Source organism: Nicotiana tomentosiformis, chromosome 1 (genome assembly GCF_000390325.3).
Source record: "Nicotiana tomentosiformis chromosome 1, ASM39032v3, whole genome shotgun sequence".
Classification (NCBI taxonomy): Eukaryota; Viridiplantae; Streptophyta; class Magnoliopsida; order Solanales; family Solanaceae; genus Nicotiana; species Nicotiana tomentosiformis.
In genome coordinates, this window is record NC_090812.1 from 44,577,410 (window position 1) to 44,595,861 (window position 18,452).

Genomic DNA, 18,452 nt, shown 5'->3' on the forward strand with positions numbered 1-18,452 from the left:
CCTCTCCTTACAGTCATGTGGCTTTCACTCCTTCTACTCTAAACTACTGTGTGCCTATTTTCTGCTTTTCACAGTCAAAGTCAAAGGTTTGTTGGTGGCAAGATCGACATGCCTTCTAGTTGTAGTTGACTTTAAGCGCACCCGAACTACCCATAGTCATCTATTTACGAGCTTGCACTCAATAGTCAATCAATTCATTTTTTCACTTTCTATCGCATGCTTTAACTATTTGTTTATATAGTGTGTGAAGTCTAACTAATGGAAAGTGCTTATGAATTAGTTCCAAGAAAGCAGTCATTCACGTCAGGAATAGAGGCCGTTAAGGATGTATTTGCTTTTCCTTTTTTTCGTCGATATTGAGTTGGTGTTCAGTGTACCGCTTGTGACGCCTATGCTTTGCAAGCCTACATAGGGTACAAGATCGAAAACAATGCATTGGATGGGTTCCCGGTCATTGAGAAGGAAGGACGCTTTCAGAGGCGAAAGGCCATGGGGAGATACCATCTGTTATCCATGGATCTCCGATCGGGAAACTGTATACAAGCGTAGTGGCTAGTCTGTGCTCTTTGGACTTTTCAAACTTAGCGAACTGAAACATCTTAGTAGCTAAAGGAAGGGAAATCAACCGAGATCCCGTTAGTAGCGGCGAGCGAGAGTGGATTGGGGGTTTGAAGAAAAACAAACCCGAAGTTTTGTTCCTCAGCAAAATGTTCACTTCTTTTTCGCGAGGTTTCATTCGATTTGTTGTGGATTGGATGATGGAAAAACCAGCAAACTATGGCTTCAAAGCTTACCTTATTTAGAAAAGGATAAAGGGCTTTTTTATAGATGTTGAGGTTGAGTACAAGATCGAAGGATGCTTTCAGAGGCGAAAGGCCATGGGGAGATACCATCTGTGATCCGCGGATCTCCGATCGGGAAACCGTATCCAAGCGTAGTGGCTAGTCTGCACTCTTTGGACTTTTCAAACTTAGCGAACTGAAACATCTTAGTAGCTAAAGGAAGGGAAATCAACCGAGAACCCGTTAGTAGCGGCGAGCGAGAGTGGATTGGGGGTTTGATGAAAAACAAACCTGAAGCTTTGTTCCTCAGCAAAGTGTTCACTTCTTTTTCGTGAGGTTTCATTCGATTTGTTGTGGATTGGATGATGGAAAAACCAGCAAGCTACGTCTTCAAATCTTACCTTATTTAGAAAAGGAGAAAGGGCTTTTTTATAGATGTTGAGGTTGAGTAAGGAGGCGGAGCTTGAAAAGTGAAGTGAGCCGCGCTAGCCTAGCAACGTTTTTCAGCAGCAAGCTACGGTCTAACGACCCCCTAACCTAGGTTGGGGCGAAAACTCCATAATCCAAAATGTTGGTTAGGGTTCCAAACCTTTCTCTAATAATAAGGTAAGCTTTCAAGCCACCGTCCTTTAAAGGATCGGGCGCAGTGAACTATAATTGTGAAAAGATTGGAAGATCTGGCTAGAGAAGGTGATAGCCAAGTAGATTAGTTCCCATGGTTCGATCCTTCCCAATAAAACGCGGCGTGTTCAAATTCTGATTGCTTTTACGTGACAAATGGGGGGGCACCCTCTAGGCCTAAGTATTCCTCAATGATCGATAGCGTACAAGTACCATGAGGGAAAGGGAAAAAGAACCCTATTTAGGGAGTGGAATAGAGAACCTGAGATACGATGCAAAAAAACAGTCGAAGGAGCGAAGCTTATAACCTTTACTTTATGTAAAGCACACTCACTCTAATGGCATACCTTTTGCATGATGGGTCAGTAAGGAAATGGGAACAGCGGCTTATGCCATTGGGTGTAGGCGCTTTCCTGAGGTGGAATCTTCTAGTTCTTCCTATTTGACCTGAAACCGATCGATCTAGCCATGAGAAGGTTGAAGAGAGCTCTAACAGGCCTTGGAGGACCGAACCCACGTATGTGGCAAAATACGGGGATCACTTATGGCTAGGGGTGAAAGGCAAACCACGATCGGATATAGCTGGTTTTCCGCGAAGTCTATTTCAGTAGAGCGTATGATGTCGATGGCCCGAGGTAGAGCACTCAATGGGCTAGGGTGGCCTCATTTCGCCTTACCAACCCTAGGGAAACTCCAAATACAGGCCTAGATCATTTGTACAGTCAGACTTTTTGGGTGCTAATATCGAAAGTCGAGAGGGAAATAGCCCAGATCCTATGCTAAGGTCCTTTAGCAATCAGTTAGTGGAAGAGGAAGTGATCGAGCGATGACAACCAGGAGGTGGGCTTGGAAGCAGCCATCCTTTGAAGAAAGCGTAATAGCTCACTGGTCTAGCTCTATGGCACTAAAAATGTATTAGGTCTCAAGTGATTCACCGAAGCGACGAGACCTTTAAAGTTGATTTTTAAAGTGTCAATAGCGGAACGTTCTATCAATCGGGGAAGGTTTTTGGTGACAAGACCTGCAGATATCAGAAGTGAGAATGCTGACAAGAGTAACAAAAAATCCCATGAAAAACACAAATGCCTACCAGTGGAAGGTTTTCTGCGTTCGGTCAATATACGCAGAGTGAATCGGTCCCTAAGGAACCCCCGAACGGGCTGCAGTCCGATGGGTACACGAAAGTGACGAAGTTGCTTTGACTACAGAACCATGCATGTCTGTTGGAGCGAATTGGATGGTCGGGCTGAGGGCTGCCCCCTCTTCCCCTCACTCTCATTTCCCTAATATGAACCTCGAGTCATCAAAGCCTTTCTGACTTGGCCTGGACTGGTCGCCCTACGTGACTGGCGCTTCAGAAGGCCAAACTCTCGGTCGTAGTTTGGCGACCTATCTTCACTATGCGCCTTTAGTCTTTTGATTAGAGTAGGGATCGCGAGAGAGCAGAGCATACCGCCCTGCCATAGTCACGAGTCTGTTTATAGTCGTGATTGTTGTCATAGTCAACAAGGTTAAAACTTCCAGAAAACAACTTCGAATTGGAAGGGCGATCCTCCCGGTGAACTGACCGTACCCCAAACTGACACAGGTGAACAAGTAGAGTATACTATGGTGCTTAAGAGAACCATGTCGAAGGAACTCAGAAAAATTACTCCGTAACTTTTGGAGAAGGGGTGCTCTCCTATCATTTGATTAGGAAAGAGGCACATACCAGGGGTAGTGACTGTTTATTAAAAACACAGGACTCTGCTAAGTGGTAACACGATGTATAGAGTTTGACACTTGCCCGGTGCTGGAAGGTCGGGAGGAGAAGTGTTATAAGCTTTGAATGGAAACCCCGGTAAACGACGTCAGTAACTCTAACTATCCTAAGGTAGCAAAATTCCTCGTCGCATAAATAGCGACCTGCACGAATGGTGTAACAACTGCCCCACTGTCTCCGACATGAACACGGTGAAATTGAATTCTCTGTGAAGATGCGAAGTACCAACGGCTAGACGGTAAGACCCCGTGCACCTTAACTATGGCTTCACAGTGACACCCTAATCGAATGTGTAGGATAGGTGGGAGGTGGTGACACACAACGACCAATCGTGAAATACCACTCTTTCATCTAAGGATGCCTAACCGCTGCACCAATCCTTTTGGGGGGAGGCAGGACACTACGAGGTGGGTAGTTTATCTGGGTTACATGCCTCCTAAAGAGTAACAGAGGTGTGCGAAGGTAGGCTCAAGCTAAGATTCTGCTCGTGAGCGTGATGGTATAAGCTTTCCTGACTGTGAGACCGACTGGTCGAACAAAGACAAAAGTCAGCCATAGTGATCCTGGAGTCCCGTGTGGAAGGACCCTCGCTCAATGGATCAAAGGTACGCTGGGGATAACAAGCTGATGACTCCCAAGAGCTCTTATGAATGGAGTCATTTGGCACCACGATGTCGACTCATTACATCCTGGGGTTGAAGAAGGTCCCAAGGGTTTGGTTGTTCACCGATTGAAGTGGTACGTGAGTTGGGTTTAGAACGTCATGAGACAGTTCAGTTCCTATCTACTATTGGTGTTAAAGGGAGAACTGCGGGGAGCCAACCATAGTATGAGAGGAATGGGTTTTGCTAACATATGGTGTACCGATTGTTATGCCAGTAGCGGCGCCGGGCAGCTAAGTCGGTATGGAAGAACTATTGTGCCGCGGTAAATCCTTCTCTATACAAGTTCTCATACAAGGTTTTTGAATAGAACATCGATAGGCGAGAGGTGTATGCACCGCGAGGTGTGAAGCAATCTCGTAGTAAACGAAACGACTTTCACTTTCCATAACAAAAATGAAAGAAAGTCAACCTATTCCTGAAATTGCAGTCAGTCTCGCTACCACTTTAGTTGTTGCCCCCTACTTTCTCACTCACAATTACTACCAAAAGAAAGTTGCCCCTGAATCTAACGGGGCTTATGCACTCCACGGCTTTCTTATGTTATGGGGTCTTGAAGACTGAATTTAGCTGCCAATCCTAGTCAGCAAGCTGAAAAACATTCTCAAGAACATGGAGAGTGGGGACTCTTTAACCTTGCAAAATATAGATGAAGAAATGAAAAAATGGGGGGGGGGGGGCATCGTGGTCTATGCTGAATGTTTTTTTTTTTAGATAGAATGAATGGAAAAGGGATGTTTGTGTTGTGGTTTTCGTAGTTGCAAGAATTTGTTTTTCGAGAAAAGGTCCCCTCCTTCAATATCATGATTGGGTCGACCAGGCTAGATCATGAGTGAATAAAACAAAATGTACATAGTTGTTCCAGCTTAAATACTTGGAATAATTCTACCACTTCTACTAGGACTAGCCTTTTTAGTGCTAGTTGAACGTAAAGTAATGGTTTTTGTGCAACGTCGAAAGAGTCCTGATGTAGTGGGATCGTTTGGATTGTTACAACCTCTATCAGATGGTTTGAAATTGATTCTAAAAGAACCTATTTCACCAAGTAGCGGTAATTTTTCCCTTTTTAGAATGGCTGCAGTGGCTACATTTATGTTAAGTCTGGTCGCTCGGGCCATTGTACCTTTTGATTATGGTATGGTATTGTCAGATCCGAACATAGGGCTACTTTATTTGTTTTCCATATCTTCGCTAGGTGTTAATGATTTATTATAGCAAGTTGGTCTAGTAATTAGGGGGGGCAGCCGTTCGGTCGCCTATGATACTAGGACCAATAGGTTCAAAATGGGTTTGTGCCGCATGTGTTGAACGATTTACTCTACACAGGTGTGGGCTTACAGGGCTAGGGCTCATAAACCCTTTCTTTGATTTATCAATAGGGCCTTGCTCTGATCGGTCACTCTTCAAGGTCGGGATTGATAAGTGGAAGTCATAAAAAATAAATCTTTCTCTTCTCACCTCAGATCAAGAGGAAGGGTTGCTTGTCAAGCTGGCATATATATAATAATAATAAATTTCTTTCTATTTTATATTATTATATAATTATAAGAATAATGGAAAGATTCACTTTCTTTTAACCAGTTCCTTCTTCTTTGTCGACGCTACTAAGGACCTATAGGTTTGCCTACTTTACTAATTAATGATAATGAGAATGGGTTATTCAAACAAAAATTAAAAGGCCCTAATTATTTGACTGACAATGACAGAGGCTTGCGAAACTAAGTAGGGCCTAAGGATCCCTGCGAATCCGTAAATCTGAGGAGTATGCCGCAACAAAAGGATGGTCCCCTATGCATTTCATTTTTTCCTTAAGGGGAAAAAATGTTTCCCCATCATAGTGAACCTCTCCTTGTGATCGGGATGAGGTAGATGCCTCCCAGCCGGGGGGCGGATCGAATCGAAGTTTCCTTAGGTAGCCACCAACCTACAGTTATCCTTAAACTTCCGTGATTGGTGGAGAAGAAAGCATGCTCGCTTGCTGTCTTGTTCTCTTTCACAAACTGGGATCGCTCGCCAGCTGGGTCAGATTTACACAAGAGTTTATGAGAACATACTCCCCATATTCCAGGACAAGTGGCGGAATGACCTCTCAATCTACTTACTACAACACAGGAAGAAAAACGTCTTTTAGGCGTTCCCTGTTGCTCCGATCTCCCCTACGCCTAGGACGTTATCTGGGCCAAGAACCATAGTTAGTTGTTGTTTCCATTTGGTTGTTTCTTCCTCGTTTTTGATACCAGCAAGACCCAGCCAGATGATGTCTGCTGGTTGGTAGTGAGAGGACTCTTAGTACCTTCATACCCAAAAAAGGGTGCTGGTTAAAAAATAATCATTTGATTTTCTTTCTTGCTCTCCCTTAGCAGCGGGAACGGAGTCTATCTATCTGCATTGCTTTGGTAGATTTCCCCCAACCCAATCCATAGAAATTCCACAAATCCCTTGGTGGATAAGTCTGATGACTCAGAAACAGTGCGGAATTGAGTTTTTTTGTCTAGTGGATCTGATCTATAGTTAGAGGGCAATACATACCAAAAGGTTCAAAGAAGGAATGCGCATAAGAGTATATAACCAACCTACCCTTCAGTATAACCTATTCACATTAGTGAAGCGGTTGGATGCATAAAGGAAGTACACGTTTGTGAGACCTTAGTAGGGATGCATAGGTGAGTCAACCTACTAGCATGGAAGAGCATGGTACCGCTACCCCTCTCTAAGTAAAGGTAAGATTATTATCCCTGTAGATGACTCCATCTAAAATAAAATAGGGACAGCCATTTTCGGCTGCTCGTTCCGTATCTTGAAGAAAGCGTAGGCTTAAGTAATGTAATAGGGGTCAGGTCAATAATAGCTATGCTATTGCCCTACTGATTTAAGGCCTCCGTCCGATACCGAATGCACATTTTTTCGGGTTCATCTTCAATTGATATTTGCTTAACCTTTCAAAGACCTTGCATAAATTTTTTATGTGGTCAGTTCTTTCTTTTGAAATGACTACCAAATCGTCCACGTAAGGCTCGCATATGTTATGTAGGAGGTCACTGATAATTTGTGTAATCGCTCATTGATATGTTGCACTTTCTTTTTCATTTTTTTGGGCATATCGTAGTAAGGAAAGGAAGTGAGGGCACTCATTCGAATCGAATAGGTGAAACTACTATAACTAATATTTTTCTGCTTTAAGAGAAACCTTCTAGCTCGTTTTAAAGCGTTGAAGAGAGAGATAGGACATTCTCAAGATAGTTGTTGAGGAAGCATCCGATTTCTAACTACGAGTCGGTTTTCAAGATAACTGAATGCCTATCTACTGCTAGTTTTATTCTACTATATCCTCTTACTGCTCTCGTTGTAGGTGTGACAGTCTGAGTACACGGTGCTCTCTTCCTTGTTGTTTTTGGGGTTCATAACAGGTTAAATTGAATCTGCAGTTAAGGGAATATCACCAGTTCTTGGAATAAGAGCTCTGGGACTTCATGGCATTGAGGGAGGTTTAGCCCAGCCCTAAGCCTTTTCGGAATAGAATGCTTCTTTGACAGAGATTCAAGCAAGAATGAGGAAGGCCCTCTTTTCGCCAATGGATCACTTAGTCGGAATAAGCGGGCTTAGGTTGATGCAGAATATGCTATTTTTCCTCTGTTTCCATGGAAATGTGTCGAAGGAATAGGCACATTTAGAACTGTGGGACTTGAAGGAATAGAATGCCCCGTTAGAATGGGCAGGGACAGTCAATCATTGGCTTAATTTCCTGGGGGACTGATGTATAAAATATTCCAGGGATTTCATCATGAAAGTGTCACATTTAGATTGTTCTTATTAACGGATAGAGCCGAATAGAAAAAGGGTTTACATGAACGCTCGCTTTGGACAAGATGCCATAGTATAAGAAGAAGGCCTTTGTTTGCAAAGATGACTTTCTCGCTTTCTTTTGTGAGGGAGGTTTGTGAACATGAATTAATAGTCAAAGTATAAGGAAGATGGCATAGAGCATAGAATGAGATTGATGTTTCCAATCCTCGAAGTTTCAGTGGTTGTGATCGAAGGAGCTGTGGCACTTTTGGAAGGGGGAATCAGACTAGGCTGTCACTGTTCTAGAAGAGGAAGCGTAGCTGGCACGTTGAACCATGTCTATCAACGGTGAAAGATAGCCCTAAAGTGCGGGCCCTAGAGATAGTATTTCTCAACTGTCGATCGACGTGACAATCATGCCTGCTTGACAAAGACTTTTTCATTCAGTCTCCCAATAAACGGAAAAGGATTTCTGGTGACACAAAAGTTGTGCTCGACGCTCTCTTTCCTATTCCACTGCGCTAAGTGGTCTTCCCTTTCTTATTGGATGACTACTATGGAAAATGATGACGACTACACCCAGTCTTTGGTCAATCCATATTGATGCTAGAAGAGTTATTCCTGCCACTCTCCCATATGAGACGAGGAAGACTAACTGCCATCCTGCTCCAACCTTTGCTGCCTGAGTTATATAGCTGACTGCGAGAAGGACGGTTCAATCTATGGCTGCCCCATGTGATGCTCATTTGAAACCTTTATCCGGTCAATGCTAGAAAGAGAGAAGTGATGTAAACATAAGAATGGAAGGTTTGATTGTAAGCTGTCGGGCCAATGAGGCTCTTCTAGGTTTACCTATACGGCAAGGGAAAGATCAAAGGCGAGGTGGGAAATTCCCCGCACGAACTATCTGATCAAGTTTTCTTTTTTCCTATCACGGGCAGCTGGCAAAGCCGTGTTTGATCGTCGCGTACATGCTCCATTACAGCTTCATTCATGCGCCAATCAATTGACAGTGAAGCAAAGAAGGAAGACTTTTGATCACCGTGTGGGTAGTCTCTTTTAGGGTTTCAGTTTCATGTGCACTAAAAAGGAAGGAAGACTGGTGGGACTATTGTAATGCCAAGCATACGAGCAAAAGACTCTACCCACCCCATACTAACGTATGAAAGAATCTCATCGCGGTTCCATTCCTGCTCTTCCTATTCCATACTATAAGCAGAAACCTTTGATTCATCGATATTGGTGCTAGAGGCTCTACCACCACATACCAGCCCTTTATGGAGCTATCGGACCAAGAGAAAAAATTCCCCGATATAATAAAGAAAGTAAGAAGGGTTCCAAACCATCGAAACAGAAAGCACTAAAGACTATTACGACGTGGCAGGAATGATCACCGTCAAGCACAAGATTCAAAGCTGGAATCTTCCTACTCTTGTTAGTTGGGACAGAGCATCCTATCTTGTTGATTCTTCTTTCCCACCGCCTCGAGCTCTCGCTTCCAGGGTGGATACGCAAGAAATTCACTATGAAAATTTACATGACACAATCCCTGAAGAGTATGATGTGCCCGGCCTTGCTTCTCTTGATCCCCACCTACCTCCCGTAGAGGCGGGTCAATACCAATCTCTAGTATAAAGCTAAAAGCAATCTCTGGTATAAATATTTCAATTTCAAAGCATCTGCTAGAGGTTGTAACAATCCAAATGATCCCACTACATCAGGACCCTTTCGACGTTGCACAAAAGCCATTACTTTACGTTCATCTAGCACTAAAAAGTCTACTCCTAGTAGAAGTGGTAGAATTATTCCAAGTATTTCAGCTGGAACAACTATGTACATTTTGTTTTCTATTCACTTATGATCTGGCCTGGTCGACCCAATTATGATATTGAACAATGGGACCTTTTCTCGAAAAAAAATTATTCTTGCAACTACGAAAGCCACAACACAAGCACCCATTTTCCATTTATTCTATCTAAGAAACAAATTCAGCATAGACCACGACCCCCCAATTTTTTATTTCTTTATCTATATTTTGTCAGGTTAAAGAGTCCCCGCTCTCCATGTTCTTGAGAAAGTTTTTCAGCTTGCTGACTAGGGTTGGCAGCTAAATTCAGTCTTCGAGATCCCGTAACATAAGAAAGTCGTGGAGAACATAATCCCCTTTAGAGATAGGGGAGACTTACTTGTCGTAGTAATTGCGAATGATCAAGTAGGGGCACAACTAAAGAGGTAGCGAGACTGACTGCAATTTCAGGAATAGGTTGACTTTCTTTCATTTTTGTTATGGAAAGTGAAAGTTGTTTCGTTTAGTACGAGATCGCTTCACACCTCGCGGTGCTTACACCTCTCGCCTATCAGAGTTCTGTTCAAAAACCTCATCCAAGAACATTTATAGAGAAAAATTTCCCGCGGCGCATCAGTTCTTCCATACCAACTTAGCTACCCGGCACTGCTACTGGCATAACAACCGGTACACCATTGGTTAGCCCAACCCAGTCCTCTCGTGCTAGGGTTGGCTCTTCGCAGTTCTCCCTTTAACACCAATAGTCGATAGGAACTGAACTATCTTATGACATTCTAAACCTAACTCACATACCACGTGAATCAGCGAACAATTGAACCCTTGGGACCTTCTTTAACCCCAGGATGTGATGAGTCGACATCGAGGTACCAAACGACTCCGTCGATAAGATCTCTTGGGTGTCATCAGCCTGTTATCCCCGACGTACCTTTGATCCGTTAAGCGAGAGCCCTTCCACACGGGACTCCCGGATCACTATGGTTGACTTTTGTCTCTGTTCTACCAGTCGGTCTCACAGTCAGGCAGGCTAATACCATTATGCTCACGAGCAGAATCTTAGCTTGAGCCTACCTTCGCATACCTTCGTTACTCTTTAGGAGTCATCCGCCCTAGATAAATTACCCACCTCGCAGTGTCCCGCCTCCCCCGAATGATCGGTGCATCGGTTAGGCATCCTTAGATGAAAGAGTGGTCTTTCAGGATTGGTCGTTGTGTGTTACCACCTCCCACCTATCCTACACATTCGATTAAGGTTGTCACTGTGAAGCTATAGTTAAGGTGCGCGGGGTCTTACCGTCTAGCTATTCGTACTCTGCATCTTCACGGAGAATTCAATTTCACCGGGTCCATTTTGGAGACAGCGGGGCAGTCGTTACACCATTCGTGCAGGTCGCTACTTATTCGACAAGGAATTTCGCTACCTTAGGACAATTAGAGTTACTGCCGCCGTTTACCGGGGCTTCCATTAAAAGCTTATAACACTTCTCCTTCCGACCTTCCAGTACCGGAAAGGTGTCAGACTCTATACATAGTGTTACCATTTAGCAGAGTCCTTTGTTTTTAATAAACACTCACTACCCCCTAGTATGTGCCGCTTTCCTAATCAAAACATAAGAGAGCACCTTTCTCCCAAAGTTACGGGGTCATTTTGTTGAGTTCCTTCGACATAGTTCTCTCAAGCGCCCTAGTATACCTACTTTTTCACCTGTGTCATTTTGGGGTACAGTTAAATCACCGGGAGGATCGCCCTCCGAATTCGAAGTTTTTTCTTGGAAGTTTCAACCTTGTTGACTATGACAATAGTCGTGACTATAAACAGACTCGTGACTATGGCAGGGGGGTACACTCTACTCTCTCGTGACCCCTACTCTAATCAAAAGACTAAAGGCCCCTACTGAAGATAGGTCGCCAAACTACGACCGAGAGTTTCGCCTTTTGAAGCTCCAGTCACGTAAGGCGACCGAACCAGGCCAAGTCAGAAAGGCTTTGATGACTCAAGGTTCATATTAGGGAAAGGAGAGTAAGGGAAAGATGGGGCAGCCCTCGGATCGATCATCTAATTCTCTCCAATAGACAGCCATGGTTCTGTAGTTAAAGCAACTTCATCACTTTCATGTACCCATCAGACGCCAGCCCTTTCGGGGGTTTCTTAGGGACCGATTCACTCTGCGTAGATTGACTGAATGCAGAAAACCTTCCACTGGCAGGCGATCGTGTTTTTCATAGGATTTTTCGTTACTCATGTCAGCATTCTCACTTCTGATATCTCCAGGTTTTGTCACCAAAAACTTCCCCGATTGATAGAACGTTCCGCTACTAACACTTGAAAAAGTAGCTTTTAAGGTCTCGTTGCTTTGGTGAATCACTTGAGCCCTGAAATAAGATGGTTCCCGTGAGCTAGACATAGAGCTAGACCAGTGAGCTATTACGCTTTCTTCAAAGGATGGTTGCTTCCAAGCCCACCTGTGGTTGTCATCACTCGATCACTTCCTTTTCCACTAAGTGATTGCTTAGGGACCTTAGCATTCGATCTGGGCTGTTTCCCTCTTAACTTTGGATCTTAGCACCCAAAAATTCTGTCTGTACAAATGATCTAGGCCTGTATTCGGAGTTTCCTCGCTGACCCATCATGCAAAAGGTACGCCATTAGAGTGAGTGTACTTTACATAAAGTAAAGGCTCTAAGCTTTGCTCCTTCGACTGATTGTTCGCATCGGATCTCAGGTTATCTATTGCACTCCCTAAATAGGGTTCTTTTCACCTTTCCCTCATTGTAATTGTACACTATCGGTCATTGAAGAATACTTAGGCTTAGAGGGTGGTCCACCTTTCTCACATAAAAGCGATCAGAATTTGAACACGCTGTGTTTTACCGGGAAGGATCGAACCATGGGAATGTATCTACAGGGCTATCATCTTCTTTGGCTAGATCTTCTAATCTTTTCACAATTATAGTTCACTACGCCCGCTCCTTCAAAGGGCGGCGGCTTGAAAGCATACCTTATTACTAGAGAAAGGTTTGGAACCCTAAGCAACATTTTGGATTTTGGAGTTTTCGCCCCAACCTAGGTTAGGGGGTCGTTAGACCTTAGCTTGCTGCTAAAAATTGTTGCTAGGCTAACGCGGCTCGCTTCGCTCTTCAAGCTCCGCCCCCCTTACTCAACCTCAACATCTATAAAAAAGCCTTTTCTCCTTTTCTAAATAAGGTAAGCTTTGAAGTTGTAGCTTGGTGGTTTTTCCATTTTCCAATCCACAAAAAATCGAATGAAACCTAGCGAAAAAGAAGTGAACACTTTGCTGAGGAACGAAGCTTCGTGTTTGTTTTTCTTCAAACCCACAATCCGCTCTCGCTTGCCACTATTAATAGGGTCTCGATTGATTTCCCTTACTTTAGCTACTAAGATATTTCAGTTCACTAAGTTTGAAAATTCTAAAGAGCACAGACTAGCCACAACGCTTGGATACGGTTTCCCGATCGGAGATCCATGGATCACAGACGGTATCTCCCCATGGCATTTTGCCTCTGAAAGCGTACTTCCTTCTCAATGTCTGGGCATCAATCCAATGCATTCTTTTCGATCTTGTACCCTATGTAGGCTTGCAAAGAATCGATGTCACAAGCGGTACACTGAACACCAACCCAATCTCGACAAAAAAAAAAGGAAAAGCAAGTACATCCTTAACGGCCTATATTCCTGACGTGAACGGCCGTTTTCTTGGAACTAATTCATAGTCACTTTCAATTAGTTAGACTTCACACACTATATAAACAAATAGTTAAAGCGTGCGATAGAAAGCGGAAAAACTAATTGATTGACTATTGAGTGCAAGCCCATATATAGACGACTGTGGGTAGTTCAGGTGGCCTTAAAATCAACTACAACTAGAAGGCATGCCGATCTTTCCACCAACAAACCTTTGACTTTGACTGTGAAAAGAGGAAAATAGGCACACAGTAGTTTAGAGTAGAAGGAGTGAAAGTCACTTGACTGTAAGGATAGGAGCTCTAAGTTTGAATTCAATAGTCTAAGAAATGGTCATCTATGCGTAACAACTACTGGTGTCATCACCCTACAAAGAGGTGGAACCAACAAAGACTGAACACTAGCCCCATTGTTTAGACGGGTTAGGACCGGCCTTCTATCCCGGTGAACAATGTTCCACTGATTATGCGGGGACAAGATTCGAACCTGCAATCTTCAGGTCATGAGCCTGATGAGTTGACCAATTCCTCTACCCTGCATTCTCTTTCTTTGTTGTGAAGTGGATTTGGATTCAAACCACACAAGGATTTTCAGTCCAACTGAGCTACCTGAACCACTTTGAAATAAGTCTCCTTTCTTTATGTAATTTGGGCCTCCCCGGGATTCTAACAATTACTGAAGCCTCTATCTTGACGGGCCGCGTGACTTTATCTCTTTGAAGAAGTACAAAATCTTCTTTGTATACACAATTTGATGTACTAAATTGGAAGAAGAATAGTTGCTTTCAAGCGTGAACCAGGTCCATGATTCGTACTAGGAATTTCGATCTTATTCATTATAGTTAGCTCTATTCCATGACCTGAGGGTGGGAACCATCTTATTTTAGGGTAGGGGTAGCCCCACTTACTTTTGAGACTATTAGCTTCAACAAGGGCTATAAGAACGAGTGTTGTGCTTTCCCCGACCGTTACCACCATTCATTACCATTAACCAGCCCCTCTTCAGTGTAGGCAGGTCTTTCTTTAGAACAGATTCATTCCAGAATAGAAAACCGAATTTAGACTCAGAATCATGGTTGGAACTTATCGCTAGAATGAACAACACACCAGTGACCAGAATTGCTACGCTAGTAGGGATTGTGGGAAAAACAAGAGATCTTATTTTATCCTTGAAGAATGGGGAGTTAGCAAACTGGTGAATCAATAGGCTTTGCTCCTGCCTTCACTTCCAGGAGGAATCCTATTATCCATGGCGAAGATATTGTATAATAAGAAATTACTTAAGCCATCGGTTCAAATCATATCCCCGCCTAATCCATCTGAGGCCTGGCCTCAAGATTTGAGATTCCGTAAGTAACTCATTGCAAGGACTTGGAAGAAAAAAATGAAATCGGAACAAGCGCGTTGGTTGTTTAGTTCGAAATTGAGATTCCTTTCCACTGTGATTCAAGGAGCAATCCTCACTGCCCTTTAAATTCTATCCATAAGCCTCTATCGAAGAAGCCAATTAAAAAAAAAAAGGACAGAGACGATGACCTTATGCTTGAACATCCTTCTTCTCAAAAGAAGTGAAGACGACTCTAAGAGGGAGAGGCCGAAGGGGGAAATAGAAATAAGGTGGAAGGAAATGGGGATGCACCTCTTCTTCAAGAAAAGGAGGCTCATATAACCCTTGAATTTCAAGGAATTCAAGTAATCTTAGCCCCTGTACAAGATGGGGGAGTTCAATTAGAAGAGAATGACCCCCGTTTTGACTTTCCACTTGCTAACGAACTTCTACCTCAGCTAAATGCAAACATTGACCCGGAGTTAGAGGAAAACGAAGTCTTTCCTAATCTATCTCATAGTATTACTATAAGAATATGGGCTCTTCTCGAAGGATATGCCACTAATTCTCCTTCCTTAGGTGTCAAATGTGATTGATCTGGCAGAGTGGATAAAGAATTACCTACACGTTGTATTTCTGCTTAGTCCCGCATGCTATCGTAAGAATCCTAAAGACCAGGTGACTGTACATCTTGCTTCTTTGCTAGTTCCTTTAAGTGGGTATAAAACTTCCTTATTCTAGGTTATTTGGTACTGCCTTCTTTTATGGACTCCTAGGAATTCGGTATAGAGAAAAAGACAGTCTTCGAGTTGAACTAGCTCTAGGGTTGCTGAAACCTCTTTGCCTTTGACGGAGTACATGTTTTTGGAGTTCCATTCTTTACCAGTGGGGCAAAACCTCTGCCTTAAGGAAAAAGTGTATCACCCCAAGGTTGCGAACCAACGGAGAGAGGCTAGGTCTCAATCAATAGAAATAAAAGCAAAAAGTCTTAGCCCGCACTAAAAGAATCAAAATAGTTAACTGAGAGAATCGGTATGGTCATATCAAGATCTTTCTTATTACAACACAACCCATAAAAAAGGAATTGTGTATAAAGAGGAAGTCGCAGCTAAGAAATAAAAAAGGACGATGAAGGGGGAGCTAGCTTTAGTAGAAGTAGGGGCGGGAGGTTCAATTAATCAAAATCTTAAAGGTGAAATTTCACCTCTACCTCAGAGGTGGATTAATAGCTTTTCCTTTTCTCATACCATTTTTTTCTCTTTGATCCCACGCTCTTATCTTCCATTCGTTCTTTGATCGCCTCAGCCGCTCTCCTAGTTATCATTTTCGTGACTCTCTTTTTCCCATTCATCTCAAACTTCCTCGTTGTGGGCGAGACTATAGTGTTGAATCTTGTTCCAGTAGTTGTTCTTGCTATTGCAGTAGTAGCTGTAGTATCATCGAACTAATGGATGGACCGCAATGCAAGTACTAGAACTATGAATTTCTATCAATGTCAGAATAGACAGAGGTCTAGGATAGTACATTTTCGGAGTGAGACCGGGGTAGAGTAAGGAAGTTAGACCGAAATGAAGGACTCAATTCCTCTAGAAGAAATAAGATAGAAAGAGCAACCAATTCTATTAAAGAATATCTTATTTACTAGAATCGGTTGCTACTACTCTGGGTTACCTCAGAGATAGAGCCATTAGGTGAGAAAAAAGAAGGTAGTTAGTGCACTAACTCAAACCCTGTTCTTGGACGAAATGTCCTGCTAACATAGGGGCACTCCTACTAGGAAATGGAAGAGCCAATTTCTTTCTCTTCGATGACACAATGCCTCACCTGCCCTCTGCTACACATCTCTTTTGTTTGCCCTAGACCCACCCACCAAATGGAACTCTGCCCTTTTTTGTTGGGTTAAAACGAGTATGATGTCATGGAGGAAGAAGAGAGGGAAGAAAGAATATAGTAATTTTTACCTTTCCCAGCTCTCAAAAATGGAGCAGGAATAAAAAATCTAGTGAACCCCTCAAACATCGTAGGTAATTCGAGAAAATTCAAGAATAATAAGATAAGCTAAGACAAAGAATTGAACATTGACAATATAAAGTTGAATACTACAATTATTTCGCGTTGACTCTTCCGCAGAGTAGCCTAAAGAATCCCCTTTTATGCTTATTACTCCTATAGAATGAGAGATTCGGCAACATTCACTGAGTAAAAAACAACGTCCACTTTCTTTCATAAGCAAACTTCTTGTAAACTAAGATTAGTCTTAGATTAGGTAGGAAAGGAGATCGCATCATCGACCATATCTATTATTAGTAGGAAGGTAAGTACAAAAAACTATCTTTCTCTATCTGATTAACAATGTAAATCTATTCTGATGATGTGATAATTTATGTAGCCGAGTCAGGAGTACTTCTTCTTCTACTCCCTTCCCAAAAGATAGAGGGAACTTAGACTCTGACAAAGTAGTAGCTGACATAGGAATAACTGTCAAAGGAAGAGCTTCTGCTAAGATTCTAACTTATTTAGAAACTAGATTTGCTGCCTCTACAGACTCTTCTTTTGAATAATCCGATTCGCTAACATTGGTATACTTAATGGGTCTTCATTGCCAACCTTCACTTCTACAAGGAAGGAAGTAGAAGTTGACCATCCTATACTCAATGACCACAAGATGGTTCTACATGACATCTTGTGTAGAGGGATCTCTGGCGCAGACTTCCTTCTTTATGCTCATAGGCATAACCAACCTAGAGCACGGTGTGCTTATATACTAGTAGGCTATTACAACGCACTGGGAACCTTCGGCCATAAGTCTTTAGGATCAACGACGCAACTATTATATGACCACTTACGCATTGATACGTGAATACGATGGGATACGACCGCCCGTAATGTCTTTCCGTTAGTATGTAGTTGGATCGATGCTTTGCCTCATCCATGCTCCTTGGAAACCTTGACTCTTCAATAGATTAGATTAATCTTAACTTAAGAAAAGTGGTACTTTCTCTTTGCCTTACTGTCCTTTCTTAGCAGATCAGCCACACAGTCCGAAGTAAGGTTAGTGACGGGAACTTAGCTATCTTTTGGTCAGGTTTTCTGAGGTTGGTTCCTCTAATATAATAGGTCCCGAACGCCCCCACTTCTCTTATTTTAGGTGCTTATCTTCAATTATAATATGGTCACCTGCGCTAAGCAAGATCGGTTCAATGAGCCAATTCACGCATCTTCCGCAGAGTACCAGAAAAGCCCTATGAGCTAACTTTCCATTTGAAGGCAAAGAGCAATCGGACCTGTGAAAGTCACCTCTTTGACTTATATACACGGGCTTCAGAGAGGAATTTTTAATCAGAATCGATTTAGCAGTCCATACCAGGTAGATTTAAGAGTGACTGGTAGTGAATGTCCGGTAGAAATGGTGCGAACCAGAATCGTCTTAACTTCACTTGAGTTCGCTTTCCCCTGGAAATGATGGAATAAGATTTTCTTCCTCTTAACGACTATGAGCTCGTGGGGAGCTAGAATGAACTTGGTTAGCTGGGACTAAGAAGGGATAAGATTTGATTAGCGCGCTTTTCGCCTGTCCTTTCCTTACTCTGTCGATGGTATGCCTGAGATGGCAGTCTTTCTCCTTGGCTTGTACTCGAGTTCCGATGTTCGAAAGACAACCAATACTTGTACAGTAACCATTCAGAGTGGGAGTTCAGATCTATGTTCAAAGAAGGGGGTCTATTAGCAGAGCGTTGATAATCAGGTTCTTGCCTTGCATTGGTTTTCATTTCGCACTATCTGGTCACTTATTTGAAGTTAGTGCTTCGTGAGTGTATAGAGAACCTAATGTTCTTATTTAATTGTTGGACAGGTTTGAGTGTGGATGGCAAGTGAGTGTCGGCTTTTCAAACAAATTTTTAGATCCATCCTTGCCAATACGAGAAGGGAATAGGCCTTGAGGGTAATGTTGGAGCCTCTGCCTAGCCCACACCAAGGCGAGGCACGTTTTTTCCAAGGTCGAATATGA

The 18,452-nt window shown here is 42.9% G+C and overlaps 1 protein-coding gene across 1 annotated transcript; it reads right to left on the reverse strand.

Moving 5' to 3' along the window:
• Positions 1-5,659: 5,659 nt before the first annotated feature.
• LOC104093067 (uncharacterized) lies at positions 5,660-18,213 on the reverse strand. Its single transcript, XM_070194931.1, has 4 exons — positions 18,046-18,213; positions 6,240-6,318; positions 6,065-6,141; positions 5,660-5,983 (listed from the first exon to the last, which is right to left on the reverse strand). Exons 1-4 carry the CDS (start codon positions 18,211-18,213, stop codon positions 5,660-5,662), a joined length of 648 nt encoding a protein of 215 aa, XP_070051032.1.
• Between the last annotated feature and the right edge of the window lie 239 nt (positions 18,214-18,452).

Excerpts from the sequence above, each read along its gene's own strand:
- LOC104093067 (XM_070194931.1), bottom strand. The coding sequence starts at position 18,213 with ATGAAAACCAATGCAAGGCAAGAACCTGATTATCAACGCTCTGCTAAT. Across the intron at positions 6,142-6,239 it reads GTGGAATTTCTATGGATTGG|CACCCTTTTTTGGGTATGAA; the intron begins GTTGGGGGAAAT and ends TTTTTTAACCAG. Across the intron at positions 5,984-6,064 it reads CATCTGGCTGGGTCTTGCTG|GGGAGATCGGAGCAACAGGG; the intron begins GTATCAAAAACG and ends TCCTAGGCGTAG.